We start from the raw sequence: 15,026 nt of genomic DNA, 5'->3' as shown, positions 1-15,026 counted from the left end.
GGCTGTCTCTACTGCAGTCAGCCTGGCTGCACCACTGGGAGCCACAGCTCATGCATAAGAGGGTAGCAGGGAGGAGAAAGGCAGAGGGATGCATTCTGTCTGGGCTGAACTGAAGCAGGGCAGGAGGCGCCTGAGCATCCTACCTCAGCAAGTGCCCATTTGCAAGAACAGGCCAAGTGTGACCTTTCAAAGGCAAATCTGGTTTCTAGACTCCTCCTAGAGCACTGAGGAGACAACGATGTCTTTCTGCTCGAGTTACCATCCCCTTGAAATTCTCTGGGCTTCTGAGAGAATCCACAGTCCTCCCCCACTTTCTTTCTTTTTTCTTTTCTTCTTTTTGTCTACTCTGCATTTCCCCTAAGACTTCTGTTGATGGTTTCAGCACTGACTCTATGCTGAGACCTCCAAACCTACCTTGCTGGCCCAGTTTTCCCACAGGAGTTTTAGCTGCACAGCTGTAGTATCTAGTAGGCTGTTCTACTTGACTGCTTGGTTCGCCACATAACCAAGAACATGACAGCAAGATCACCTAGGCCGGAACAATCAGCTTCCACTTGTTCTGTTGGGAGGGACCTCCATGTTTCCCAATTCTGGGGTTTCAAACCCAGAAGCTGTGCTCACTATGCCTCTTCTCTGGATGTTTTGCTGAGATCTAGATAGTAGTTAACGTCCTGGAGGGTGTGTCTCCTAGATGCTCAGTAGAGGGGGAATTTCTCCAGTCCAGTGTGTGGAGAGAGTTTCCTGGCGACCCTGGGCGGCACTTATCATATACGTATTATGGTCAGGAAAAAAAAAGGCAGAAAATACAGTATAGGATGGAACTCTCTCTTAACTTGTCTTTCATGTTAAGAGAACATGAAACATGGTTATGTTCCTCAGATGAAGAACTATTTCTCCTTCAATCGCTCTGACTGAAAACTCCTTTCTGACGTTCAAGGGGCTCTATCTATGGGAGTATAATTATACTTCCTCTTTTTGCAAAGTGAAACCAAAACCAAAAGAAAGAACTGCTGGGGCCCTATAGTGAGCATACGCATTTGAGACCGAGGAACAGAGCCGTCTGCAGGCCACTAGATCCAGTGGTCAGTCTGTGTGCACAGGGATGGGACCCATGGCAGAGGGTTGAGAGATTGTCTTGAAGTACCAAACATCAATCCCTGTTCACCAAAAGTCACCCCCCCACACACAGTTTTAGGGTGGCAGGAGTGTATTTAAGGCTCAGGATGACAATGACCTGGCTTATATTTCTGTATTTAAGGCCTCTGGTTTCTGTCACACTATTGAACGCTGGGCCCTCACTGGAATTCCTACTGGTTGTCCTGTTGCTGCCCTGTGTTGTGAAGATCCTGCAGCTCTAAGTCCACAGGACCATCTCCTTCATGTGCTCCAGCAGATCACAGATGGGATGTGTGTTGAGGTGGGCAAACTTACAACCCTGGTTCAGGGCCTGGGTAGTGTGCAGGGTTAGTCAGCCCACTAGCTCTCCCCCGTCCTCACTACCAAGGTGGGCTCTCCCTCATTGCCCTGGCTAGTTCACTCCTTTCAGAGATGAGCAAGGGTAGGGCCAGTTCCCCTGCTTTCACATCCTCAGGGTCAGCTCTCCCACACCTATAACTCCAGGGCCAGCTATACTGTGCTGCCCAGGCGAGGTGTAGGAGCCACTCTTCCCAAGGGCTGTAGCTGGTGGGGGGCAGGGGCAGCTTTCCTGCTCTGATGACCTCAGGGCCAACTCTCCCACCTGCCTCAGGCATTGAGGGGGAGGGCATCTTCCCGCCCCATGCTGCCATGTGGCAGATGAGAGGTAGGGCCAATTCTTCCAAGCTCACATTCTCAGGGCAGCTCACCTGTACGCCCTGCCAATAGAGTGAGCTCCACAGTGCTGCTCAGATGAGGTGCAGGGCCTGGTTTCCCAAGTGTCAGAGCTGGTGAAGAGAAAGGTTAGCTTTCTTGTGGGCTGGAAGTGGTAGGGGCAAGGGACTAGGGCATCTTTCCCTCATCCCCACCACCACACATACCATGGATGAGGGAGGTGGTACCACTTATGGCCCTCTCATGCCCTCAGGGCTGGCTCACCTGTGCCTCTGTCTATAGGGGTCAACTCTACTATGCTGCCCAGGCAAGGTGCAGGGCCACTTCTCCCCAGTGTTGCTGCAGGTGTTAAGGGATGAGGGGAGAAGGTAGCATCCAAGTTTTTGAAGTAACAGTTCAATCCATCACTCTCAAATTCTTGTAAAGTCAAATAACTTTATAATACCATGCTATAACAAGTATATATTTAGCCCTTCTACCCTAGGTTCAGACACAAGAGCTTCTAAAAGTCTTTAGGATGACCAGAATGATAAGAGTGTCTATAAGCTAAAGCAGCTTTAGGATAGGAGCTAGGTGCCAGAAAGCCCACATCATGATTGTTAGAACTTGCTGTCCTCTCCAGACCTTTGAAGAAGGGGAACAAAAATGAAGCTGATTACCAATGGCCAGTAAATGAATCAACTGAGCCCATGAAACAGAACCTCATCACCCTGAACCAAGCGGTATACAGAAGGAACTCTGGTACTGGAGACCGTCTAGACCTTGCTGTATGGACCTCTTTATCTATCTGTTCTTTTGTATCTTTATACCATCCTTCATATTGAACTGGATACAGAAGAAAATGACTGACAAACTGCCAAGACAGACAAAATAGCCTTTCAATTTCCTGCTTCATGGAAAAGTCTGCCAGATACTATGGACCAATAGGCTAAAGATGGATGCTCCAACGTTACAGAAGAACTTTGGGTAACTGTCCAGGCAGCGAGATATCTCTGTCAATTCTAGAACTTTGGAAGTTGCTTACAATGTACTTCCTGTTTACTTAGGTAATATTATATCCTTCTGGGGTCTTTGAGGAGTTGAAGACAGATAGTTACAGTTTTCCTTAGTTATGAAAAAAGATAAATTAGATATAAAACTTTGGATTCACAAAGATAGATGATAGAGTATTTTCCTTAATTTGCCAAACGTTAATGGACTAAGTATTGTAACTATAATTCTTGCTTGATATCTGTTTTGTTATATGTAATTTTACTATGTTAAAGTTAAAACCTTCCTTCTTATATAGACAGGAAAAGGGGTGACGTTGTGGGAGTCCCTCTATATGCTATGAATATGTTTTATTACCATTGGTTAATAAAGGAGCTGCTACGGCCTATGGCAGGGCAGAATGGAAGAATATAGAGAGAGAGTAGGCAGAGAGACACCATGTAGCTGCTGGAGACAGATACCGGATTCTTACCAGTAACCCACAGCTTTGTGCCAATACATGGATTAATAGAAATGGATTATTTTAAGATCCATTTCTTAATTAATAAGAAGTCTTAATTAATAAGAAGCCTGAGCTAATAGCCCAAGCAGTGTTGTAATTAATATAGTTTCTGTGTGGTTATTTGGATCTGGGTGGCCAGGAACCAATGAGCAGTCTCTGTTTACAGAGGTAGCTTAGTGGTTAAGAGCTTTTGCTGTTTTTCCAGAGGACCCACATTGGATAGCTCACAGTTGCCTGTAACTCTAGTTCCAGGGGTCTGATCTCCTGGCTCCTCTGCTCACCCCCACCCCGAAGCTTTGCTGTTGTCCCACTCAGCAATGATATGGGCTACAGAAGGTCCAAAGACCTATAGTCTTTTCATCTTACAAATAAAAAGTGGCTGAATTATGTAAATAAAGTCTTTCAAGCCACAGCTGGAGCTTCAGAACTGACCTTGGGTGAGTTCAGTGAAAGCCTGTGGGATGGACAGAAGGATTTCCCCATCTAGATGGACACAGTCCTACTAGACTATGAGGACCAGGATATGTACTCTGGCTGGTGGACATGGAAAATTCCTTTTTCAATCTCAAGAGATGGTGATCTCATGTGGAACAAAAACATACTGGGCACGTATGTTTGCTTGAATCATGCTGCTAAAGGTTAGTTCTGCTTATTTATTTAGTTAGCTTTTCTGAGACAGCATCTCATATAGCCAAGGCTGTCCTTGAATTCCTGATCTTTTTGCCTCTGCCTCCCACATGGCAGGATCACAGTCATGAGCACCATACACAGCAAGGACAGCATTTAATTAGCCTCCCAGCACAGGCAAGTCCTATTTTGTAGATTATATGCTATTTCATAAGAAACTGAAGAAAATATAATATTCACAGGAAGCTCTGCTGCTGTTGTCTGCCCTCATCTTGGGCAGGGAAGAGGGTCCCTACAATTCTTGGGTCCCTCTGGGTTGTCACATTCAGGGACAGAGCTTATCAGGAGGTGCTAGCAAGGGAGACCATTGGAAGGAGACTCCCAGATGGTAATGTCAGCTCTACAGTGAGATTCCAGGTACAGAAATGAAGAGAAGGAGGGGTGCACTGGAGGTCAGGGCCTAAGGATGAAATGGCACCCGTGTCAGCAGGGCCACATCGAATGAGGTGTGGGTAGGAGGGACGGGAAGGACTCAGACCCCTCAGACCCTTTGCTTAGCCACTCACTCTCCCACTTATGTGAGAGGTATCTCCAGCATCTTCTCTTTGATTCCCAAACAAGCTGGAGTCACACCTCCCAATCCTCTTCTAGTCAAATGTGGCCATCAATCAATGTGCCTTCATCAATGAGAGGGGAGGGATGTGATTAAGTTGTCACTTCCTGGTAAAAGTGTTTAAAAGTGGGTTTGATTTTTCATCTTCCTGTTTTGTTTAGGTGATGAAGTGTCATTAGACTGAAGAGACAGATAAAAACTTATATATGGCTCAGAAAAAGAGGCAAACCAAACCAGGCAAGAACCAAAACAAACAAACTTATTACATTAAAGCCCATGGGATTTCTGGGTCCTTAGCTGGGCCCAGTGCTTTCTCCCCTCACTGATGGCCTCTCATTATTCTCTCGTGCTTCTGCTGCTCACTATCAATGTTCTCCAAGCTAGAAATGCACATACTACAAAAATCTAACACATTAATAAGTCCATATTTCTGAAAAAAATGGAGAATTGTTTCTCATTTTATTTCAGGTATACAGGTGTTTTGCCTGCATGCATGCATGCATATCACGTGCATGCAGTACCCCTGGCAGCCAGAAGAGGACATCAGACTCCTTGGGACTGGAGTTACAGACAGTAGTGAGCCACTATATGAGTGCTGGGAATCAAACCTGAGTCCTCTGGAAGAGCAGTCAGTGCTCCTAACTGTTGAGCCATTTCTCCAGCCCCAAAAGATAGGTAATTTTTAAATGAAATATTTTATATTCCTTTTTTGAATTAGCACTTTATATTTCTCTCTTGGACTTAGTTAACCCAGGTTATTATCATGGGTAGGCCCTCAATTTTTCTTGCGTAGGATAACAGCTTTAAAGAAAAACAAACACTGACTGTCCCCAAGCATCATCAATAGCCATGCCACTCAAAACCCCCGAGTCATTTGCTTCCCCAGCCCCCAAGGCTCAGAGCAGGAAATAGCACTATTTTCGTCCAGAAGGCTGGTGGAGCCAGGGCCTATTTGCAACCACAGGACAGCTACAGGCATCCAAGGAACACTTCACTTTCATGCATATTCATTCAGAATGTATCATTTAGACCTGAGGTCGCTCCCACCACCTGGGAAGCTGTTTCAAGCAATTAAGGTCACTCAGGACACAAAACCAGCAGAAAATAAAAGAACATGAAAACACAATGGTAGCCTGGCTAGTCATGCATTTTTAAATAAGCACAAATTAAAGAAGCTTGGGTTTAAAGTAAGAACATGCTCCCTTAGGTAAACACGACCCAGTCTGAGGGCATTGCACACCGCCAAGGAGGAAAACGTCTGAGGGTTTTACACACTACCAACTCCTCAGAGAGCAAGTGATGCAAGGGGCGAAGTAGAAGGTGTACAATATTTATATAAGGAACAGAGGAGCATGCAAAGGGAGTGAGAGCCCGGGGTGGAGGATGGGGGGAGAGAATTCTGAAGTCCACTTACTGCCTGCTTTTGCTCTTCCTCCTAGAGGTGTTGAAGATGCAAAGAGGCAGAGGAGAAAAAGAAAGAAATTAATGCCCATCACCACAAACATTGAGAAGAAACGGCAGGAGAAACCGAGCAAAGCTTGGTCAAGCACAGATCTGGAGGGCAACGGCCCGATTCACCAGCATGGATTCAGGTAAATGATGGCTCTCGGTCCCAACCACTTACTGAATGCAACGATGACTTTAAGGTTCCAAAGAACCTTAGGAACCACTTAGTTCAACTTCCTGGAGGGCCTGCAGTCTCAACTGCTTACGGCAAACTAAAAGAGGAAGTTTAATCTAGTTTAAAATCCCAGTTATCACTGTGGGTCACCATTTACAATACTCACATATATTTAGGTTCATATTCCTAGGGCAGCTGTTCTTGAAGTGTGGAACGTGAACCACCAATGTCAGAATTATCTGGGAACTTCTCAGAGATGAAAATTTTAGGCTACACCTGAGCCCCACTAAGTCAAAGCTCTGATGAGGGTGGGACACCTCAAAATGTGCCCCAAGAGAGTTGGGCTCCATATGAGAACCACTGTTTTAGCACCCTATCTAATGGTTCCTCCTGACCATAAGTGGTTTTCATTTCTCCTGGTCTCTTCTTAGTAGTAACCAAGCTGAAACGGTACTAGTCCACTAGCTTTTGAGCTGCTTTGCTGTTTCCTGCAGGGGTGCACATACATGACCAGGGGCCCTGAGTACTGCCTGGGTCACCTGAGAAGTCAGAGGCTTCCCAGCATACCTGCAGCATGGAGGGACTAATGCAGCTTGGGAGGATGCTTCTCTGAGGCAAGTGCATCTCCAACTCCCAATGGGCAAGGAAGCAGCCGTAGGAGAGGCATTATACAGTTTAGAAACTGCTGACACTACTTGCTGAAATAGAAACTGAGATGGGCTGGGTGTGGTGGCACACAACTTTAATCCAAGCATTGAGGAGTCAGAGGCAGATGGAGCTCTGTGAGTTCAAGGCCAGCCTGGTCCACACAGTGAACTCCTAGTGAGCTCCAGTATAACCATGCTTATGTAGTGAGACCAGTTGGGAGGGTGGGACACTCTTCACAGGTTGCAATCCTGGCTGGACTGAGAACACTAAGTATCACCATGTACCTCAGGTCTGGTATTGAAGAAACCACAGTTTTGGCTTAACAGAACAGGGAAGCTGCTGTGTTGGCTCATACCTGTATTCCCAGCACTTTGGGAGGCTTAGGGAAAAGGACCGTCTCAAGGTCAGTCTTAAAAAAATGAAATGAAGTATGGAAATTTCAGAAACGATGTTTCAAGACCACACCATGCTCACTCTGCCGTGGAGGTTGTCCCAGGCCATAGAACCATTCTTTCGTATCTGGGAGACCTGGGTCAGGCTAGAACGGGCTGACGAACAGGACAATATTAAAAGAGTAGATTCTGGCAAAGTGTTCCCTAGACTGGTGGCACTCAAACTCAAAAAAAGCTAGTCACACAAAGCCTCTAGGGCTCTGTCAACACAGTAAAAAGGTCATATATAAGGTCGGAGAGCATTCTGTATCAGTCTGCTAGGACCAGTCAACATGGACTGACAACAAGAGATAGTACTAACCTGATTCAAAGGGGTCATAACATCTTAGTGATGGGGCACAAATCTAAAACACACGAATCTATCTCTTCCATGTGGTGGAAGTAGTAATAGCATAGTAACTGCCATCTTCTACAAAGAGACTGGCAATCTAGCCCAAGCAGAGGGGTTAATGCCTGCAATCCCAGAACTCTAAGATGCTGAGGCAGAAGGATCATGAGTTCAAGGCCAGCCTAGAGCTACAGGTAAGTATCAAAAAGAAACGCAAAAGCAAAATTCGAGAATTAGAATGAAGTAAAAATGTTGGAAACAAGAGTTAGAAACAGAAATATTGACATATAATTACTTATAGATTAAATAAGTAGTTTGAGACAGAGGTTAGTTACATATTGATAAGCAAGAAAAAATATAAAGAAAACATACAGAACATGGTACCTGAGTGTCAATGTCATTATATCATTAAGGAAAAAAAACTAATGAGAAGACTGTAGACACTCCTTGGTGACAGGGACTGAGTCTAGTCATTATTCATCAAATATTTAACATGACATCTAGAAACTTGAAAAAATATACACATATAATAATAATTAACAATAATTATTATCACTATGTTGAGACAGAATCTCACTATGCAGGCCAGGTTGCCCTTGAACTCAGAGATATTTTGCCACCTAAGTATTGGGATTAATGGCGTGGACCACCACATCTGGTCTATGATTTATTTTTCACTTATGTGTATGTGTGTGCATTTGCTTGTCTATGTGTGCACCAGGTGCACACAGGTACACTCAGAGGGTCAGAAGAGGGCACAGTGGTACACAGTAACCCCAGCCCTTGAGAGGTAGAGGCAGGCAGATCTCTGAATTCCAGGCCAGCTAAGGTACATAGTAAGACCAAAGTAAAGCAAACCAAAAATCACAGCTGGGCACCTGCCCGTCTACGTGTGGGCACTTCTCCCTGAAAGAGGCTGACACGGGGAGGGGCATGCTCACAGCATCTCCTGGCCTCCAAGTGTGCCAGCTCCATACGGTGGAGTTTTCAACACCTCACAAGGCGAGAGGTATCACATGGGACAAATGTTTATGTGCACAGCTGCTGCTGTGAGTTGGGGATGGGGCCCCTGAGCTGAGGATAGACATCGCCAGGGAACTGGACCAATCAAGTCTCTGGAGTAAGATTTTCTTGAAATTAGACTCCCTTGCACATCAAATGTTTCTGAGGGGAAATCTGTAATGGGGTCTGTGCAGAAGCACGTCCATCCATGTAAAATAAACCAAATACCAAGACCAAGCTAGGGAAAAAAACCTCAGCTCAGGACTAAACGAAGTAATTGCTTGAGGAAGTAAAACATCAGTTTCCAACACAAACATAACACTTCTGCTAGTCGCCAGAACCCACTTTATTGCTACTAAGGGGCTGGCTGCCGACGTAGACACTGAGGAGACGTCTCAGCTCCGGCTTTCTTGAGTTACCACTCCTAGCTGGACCTTTGTTACCTCTGACCTGGTCACGTGATTACACGAGTCTCCTATTATCATCTGGTCTCTTGCTCTTCTAGCTTGCCAAGTATTGTCTCAAACTTGTTTTTTCTTGTATCTTTAACAACTCCTCTTTGTCACAGATTTAGCTCCCTCTCTTCAGAGAACTGTGTGGCACACTGTACGATGTGGTGGGGGCACAGCCTTGAACACCAACCACACGGGCACAGGCAACCATCCTCGAATCTCTGCTAGACAATCCAGAGTGTTCAGCACAAACACGCTGTGCAGGAGAGGGTGTTTAATGCCAACCATTGCCTTCCTCTTATCTAGAGTAAGGGGCTATAATGTACTTCTCAGCAGAAAGCGGAAAAGCCGAAAGTGTGAATTTATCCACGTCCCCTATACACTAGGCCTAGAGTGGATATTCTGATCCCCGCCTCCCAGTAGTAGAGTTACTATTCAGAATCAGGATGAGTGAGCTGGTTTACGTGATGTTTCCCTTTGTGTCCACCTGACCGGGCTAATGGATATCCACAGAAATACAGTATTCCCAGGCCTGCCCCTGAGAATATTGAAAAGAGCTTGGTACTGGAACCAGCAGAGCAAGGACAGAAGATCTGCTTCCAGCCAACAGGGAAAGACGCCATCCAGACCACAGAGGAACTGGATAGAACCAGAAGGCAGAGAAAACAAGTGTGTTCTCTCTTGGGGAGCAGTGTTTCTTATCTATACCTGGCTTTGTCCCACCAAGACTTCAGGAGTAAGGTCGACCCCAAACCCATTCCTTACAAGTCACCTTCTGGACTGATTGGGGACACAGAGTCAGTACCCCAGGTTCTCAGGCCTTCAGACACACTGGATCACACCAGGGCTTTCCTGTGTCTCCCTAGCAGAGTCCTCTGCCTCCATGATAGAGCAAGCCCCTTGCCATACAAATCCCTTATACAGCTATAAATACCCTGTTGGTGCTGTTTCTCTGCAAACACCCTAACACAGTTTGCTGCTGTACTTCTTATTAAAAAGAGGACAATTGACGTTTGTCAAATGTTTAGGTAAGCTGTTTGAAAACTTGTCTTAAACTTAGTTGAGAAATAATTTTCACTTATACATAGTTAATACCTGATTGACAAATATCCTTATTTGCAATTATTTTACTTTTATGTATGTGAGTGTTTTCCTTGCATTTATTATGTTCACCACTTGTGGGCCTGATGTCCATGAAGAAGTTGTTGGATCCCCTGAAACTGGAGTTACAAATAGTTGTGAGCTGCATGTGGGGGCTGGAAATAGAATGAGTCTTCTGGAAGAGCAGTGAGTGCTCTTAACCACTGAGCCAAAGCAATTACTTAAGAACATTACTCTAGTCCTAATGCTATTATTTTATTTTATTTACATTTATTAACTGTGTGCATATGTGTTCGTGTATGTGCATGCAGAAGTCAGGACACTTTGCAGGAACTAGTTCTCCCCTTCCACCCTGTGGGTCCTTGGGTTTGAACCCAGGTCATCATGCTTGTCAGCAAGCACCTTTACAGCTGAGGCATTTTGAAGGCGCTAACTTCGATGACTGATACCCAATCAGGTTACACTTGTGCGAGTGTACTTGGAAACGGTCTTCGGGCCCTGCGGTCAAGCCTCTGTGAGAGGCAGCGGGCGGAGAGCACACAGGTTCTTACCTTTAGCAGCTTCATCAGCCCTTCCAGTTGCACCATCAGCTCCCGCCTACTCTCCTGCAGTGCTGACATCCTCTGCTCCAGTTCATCTTTCCTTTGCCTGTCCGAAGGGTGGAAGGATCCCATGAGAAACAAAGCTCTGTGATTGGCAGGTCCTGAACTCACACATCCAGGTCAAAACCAAAAGGGCGTGAAATAGTACAAGCGGATCCGCCTTGCTTTGTCTCCTTCGTCACACGCTGACCTTAACTGTTATGCAGCTGAGGGTGACCTTGAGCTGCTTCTGATTCTCTTGTCTCAGCTGCCCAAGTGCTGGGGTTACAGGCACGGACTACCAGGCCTGGTTTATGCTGTGCTGGGACTGAACTTTGTGTGCGCCACCACCTCCCGGCTCAGTCTTTGCTTTTTGAGATACAAAAATAGTCACCTGTACCTGAGCTGGGAGCAAAGGAAAGGAAACAAGTGTGCCTTACGCTGATGGCTGCCTCATCCCCTCTGCTGGAATCAGCATTTGTTTCCTCAGGTTTTCTTAGTAAAGCGCTTACCCTATGTGTGACAGTGAACAATGGGCCACCAAAAACACAGCCCAGCTCTATCCCAAACTCAAATGAGGATTTCTTTTCTCCTGAGATAAGGTCTCACTATTCATCCATGGCTGGCCCGGAACTTATTATGTAGTCTAGGCTGCCCTTGAACTCATAGAGATCCTCCTGCTTCTGCTTCAAGTGCTGGGTTAAAGGTATGCACTGATATATTAAAGATATGTCCAGCCTGAAATGAAGCTTTGGGGAAAAGGACACTCGATGCTGGCTAATTGTGTTCATTTGCATGGTTTCAACTTTTTTTTTTTTTTTATTTTCGAGACAGGGTTTCTCTCTAGTTTTCGGTGTCTGTCCTGGAACTAGCTCTTGTAGACCAGGATGGCCTCGAACTCACAGAGATATGCCTGCCTCTGCTTCCCAAGTGCTGGGATTAAAGGTGTGCTCCTTTAAACCACCCGGCTGGTCTCAACTCTTTATGCTTTATTTATTGATGATAAGAATCTAAATGACAGATACAAGTAGAATTCTAATAATCATTGTTCCCTACCTAAAAGAAATCACGGTTAAGGCTATAAAGAAAGCACTAAAAAATTCTGTTCTAGGTCGGGCGGTGGTGGTGCACGCCTTTAATCCCAGCACTCGGGAGGCAGAGGCAGGCGGATCTCTGTGAGTTCGAGACCACCCTGGTCTACAATAGCTAGTTCCAGGACAGGCTCCAAAATCACAGAGAAACCCTGTCTCGAAAAACAAAAACAAAAAACAAAACAAAAAATAATTCCGTTCTAGTCAGCTATGTGTATCCCAAATGCTGTGGTGCAGGCCTATAATCCTAGCCCTGGGGAGGCTGAAGAAGGAAATTCCCACCACAGGCTGTTGTTTGGGAGCGGGTGGACACATACTTACTTACCTCAGCAAGCGCAGCTCCGCTAGCAGCGTGGGGTTTTGCTGGGCCTTCTCAGGAGTGGGCTGGGAAGCCTGCTCATGCTCCAGCCGTAGGCGCTGGATCTCCTGCAGAATCTCTCTGAGATGGCGAGAGGAGCTTGTTAGTGACGGCTCTTTCTTCCCAGCAGATGTTTTCACCCCCTCAGTGCCTCCTTTACTCTCTGTTCTGAGGCTACTAATCCTCCAAGTGGGAAATGGATACCTCCTCAACAGTTTCACCTGATGGCTCCTCAGGTGCTCTGCCCAGAGACAACATTCTTCTCAAGACCTTGAACCCTCTCCAGGAAGGGGAAATGACAACTGCAACATTTTATTTACCCTGTTCCACTTCAGGGAAAGAACTCTTTAAAAACCTCCTGACGTAGGTCCTATGCAGACTTCCCAATGCTTCCTCCACTCTCTCCCTTTCTTGATTCCTGACTCCTGACTGGAGGTTGCTGCCAGTTCCTCCCCAGAGCATGCTACACAAGGGTCAGTCTCCTCGTTCTGGTTTCTACCTCTCACTGCACAGTGATGTAATGTGTGATCCCCAGGTCTTTTAGCAACCTTTAAAATGGCCTTTTAAAATAAAATGAGACTAACATGCAGTGTAAAGGCCACGAAAAGCTGCTAAGACAGAGCAAAATGGAAGGAGTGGGACAAGGAACTGTGAGGGACACCCTTGGGGTAAGGAACTGTAGGGGACACACTGGTGGATGGGAGGAGTCCCCAAAGAGAGACTCTCTAGAAGTAGATCAGAGCGTAGGTCAATCTGGGATCATCTCAGAGAAGGAAAAAGAGCAAGCAAACTAGCCAAGTAGTCTGTGAGGCGATGTTCCTGGCCGTGGGAAACAGATGACTTCTCACCTGTTCTTGTTTTCCAGTTCTGCAATGAGTTGTCTCTGTTGCTTGTTGGCATCAAAGTTGAAGCTGGCGTCAGTGGGAGGACGGGTCTATGGTGGAGAGAAGTTATTTGTTTTTTTTCCCCCAAATTTAAATATCCAGAGTCTGAGATTGACTGTTAATTTTTCAAAAAAAAAATCAATTTTTGAGGTTTCGTTTGCATACCATAAAACCCATCCAACCCAACAGTCTTAGCATATTTAAACATTTGTATAACCAACCTCCACAATCCAGTTTTAGAACATTTTCCCTCACCATAAAATAATCCCTTAGGTCAGTTTTTCCGCAGTTGCTACCACTACTGCGAATGAGCTTGAGCGAGGGCGGAGTGAGCAACCGCTGGGCACTGATGGGTTGGGTTTCTACCTGGCTCTGCCTTCTTGGAAGCATTACCCCACAGAATCGCCCCGTGCATAGTTCTGGTCCCCATGCAGCAGGAGGTTTACTGCTGAGGAGTATCCCCACCCCCTTGCTTCCAGCTTTTGGCAACCACAGATGGAAGCAGTGCTGGACTTTTACTTACAGGGTTTAATATCAATATACACTGTTTTCCTATTTGCACGTGTGTGTGCACACGCCACTGTGAGTGTGAGCGTGCATGTTATGGTGTAGGGTGAGAGGATATGCACGAGCTGTTTCTCTCTCCTACCTCAGCCTTGGTGAGGAGAGAGAGCCTTTACCCACTCAGAAACCTGATGTTTCTTCTCAGTAAGTACACTGACATGGAGCTGCTGAGCTGCACGCTCACACTGTTTCCCAAAGTAGCTGAACCACCTTATCCCCCTCTGGCGATATCTAATGACTCCTATTTCTTTTTGCTCTTTTTGTTTAATATATTTGTGTATATGGGTGTTTTGCACACATGCATGTCTATGAACTACCTGTATGCCTGGCGCCTACAAAACTCCTGGAACTGGAGTAGCAAAGGGTTGCTAGCTACTACATGGGTTCTGGGAATCGAACCCAGGTCCTTTAGAAGATCAACCAGTGATCTTAACTTCTAAGCCATCTCCACAGCTCCAAGGCATAGCAGTCTCACTGAAAGCTGTTAAAATCTTTCTTGTTTCAACATCCTTACTGTAAAGGCTGTAACTGTGAGGTTTCCTTTTTTTAAATAGAAGTGAGCTTACATTTCATTAAATCTGCCCCATGCCCTTTGCTTTAGAAGGGATCTGATGTTGCCTAGAATGTTATGTATCCAAGGATGACCCTGGACCTCAGATCCTCTTCCCTCTACCACCCAAATGCTTACTGGCATCTGGCACCACACCTGGTTTATGCTGTGCTGGGGGTTGAACACAGGGCTTTGTACATGCTGGGCAAGCACTGACTAACTGAATCAAATCCCCAGCCCCTGACCTTTTAAAATATACACTTTAGTAGTTTTTAGTGTGTTTGGACTATGAAACCATCACCGCCCTGTATTTCCAGCAGTTTTACTATCCCCCAATCCATGCCCATTAGCTACCATGATCTATTTCTGCTTGCCCTGTGAACCACCATTCTTTCTGTCTCTGTAGTTTTACTAATTCTGTATATTATACAAAAAATACAATCTATAGCCTTTATATCCGACTTCTTTAACATGGCAAGGTGCATTCAAGCTTCACTTGTATTATGTCACAAATATGCATTTCTTTTTTATGGATAAATAATATTCCACAATATAAATATCCCGCGTTTTTCTATCAGCTGATTTGCGTTCTTTCCACACTTGTATAGAAATATGTTCTTCCTTTCAAATACTTGTCTAGAAGGAAAACTACTGAGTCACAGGTTAACTGCCTTTTGAGAGACTTTTCCTAAAGGGTTGGACTGATTCCAAACAACACTGTATGGAATCCCTCCTTTCCCTCGCATGCTTTTTTTACTTTTTTTAAAAAAAATATTTATTTTTTAAATATTGTGTACATATTATAATAATAAATATTTATTTATTATGTATATAATATTCTTTCTGTGTGTAT

At 45.3% G+C, this 15,026-nt stretch overlaps 1 protein-coding gene across 9 annotated transcripts in view; it reads right to left on the bottom strand.

The window, feature by feature from the left end:
* Dtnb (dystrobrevin beta) overlaps nt 1-15,026 on the bottom strand; it is a 209,021-nt gene that overhangs the window by 18,632 nt on the left and 175,363 nt on the right. For 6 of the 9 annotated variants that reach the window (XM_013351397.2, XM_026785974.1, XM_013351398.2 and 3 more), the window contains 4 exons: nt 13,024-13,109; nt 12,143-12,256; nt 10,697-10,793; nt 5,956-5,976 (listed from right to left, as the gene is read on the bottom strand). In XM_013351397.2, the coding sequence (XP_013206851.1) occupies nt 5,956-5,976; nt 10,697-10,793; nt 12,143-12,256; nt 13,024-13,109 (318 nt within the window). The remainder of the gene's footprint in view (nt 1-5,955; nt 5,977-10,696; nt 10,794-12,142; nt 12,257-13,023; nt 13,110-15,026) is intronic. The other 3 variants (XM_026785972.1, XM_013351399.2, XM_026785973.1) reach the window with 1 other exon arrangement.

This window comes from Microtus ochrogaster, linkage group LG3, assembly GCF_000317375.1.
Source record: "Microtus ochrogaster isolate Prairie Vole_2 linkage group LG3, MicOch1.0, whole genome shotgun sequence".
NCBI classification, from domain to species: domain Eukaryota; kingdom Metazoa; phylum Chordata; class Mammalia; order Rodentia; family Cricetidae; genus Microtus; species Microtus ochrogaster.
This window is presented reverse-complemented; position numbering and strand designations above follow the sequence as displayed.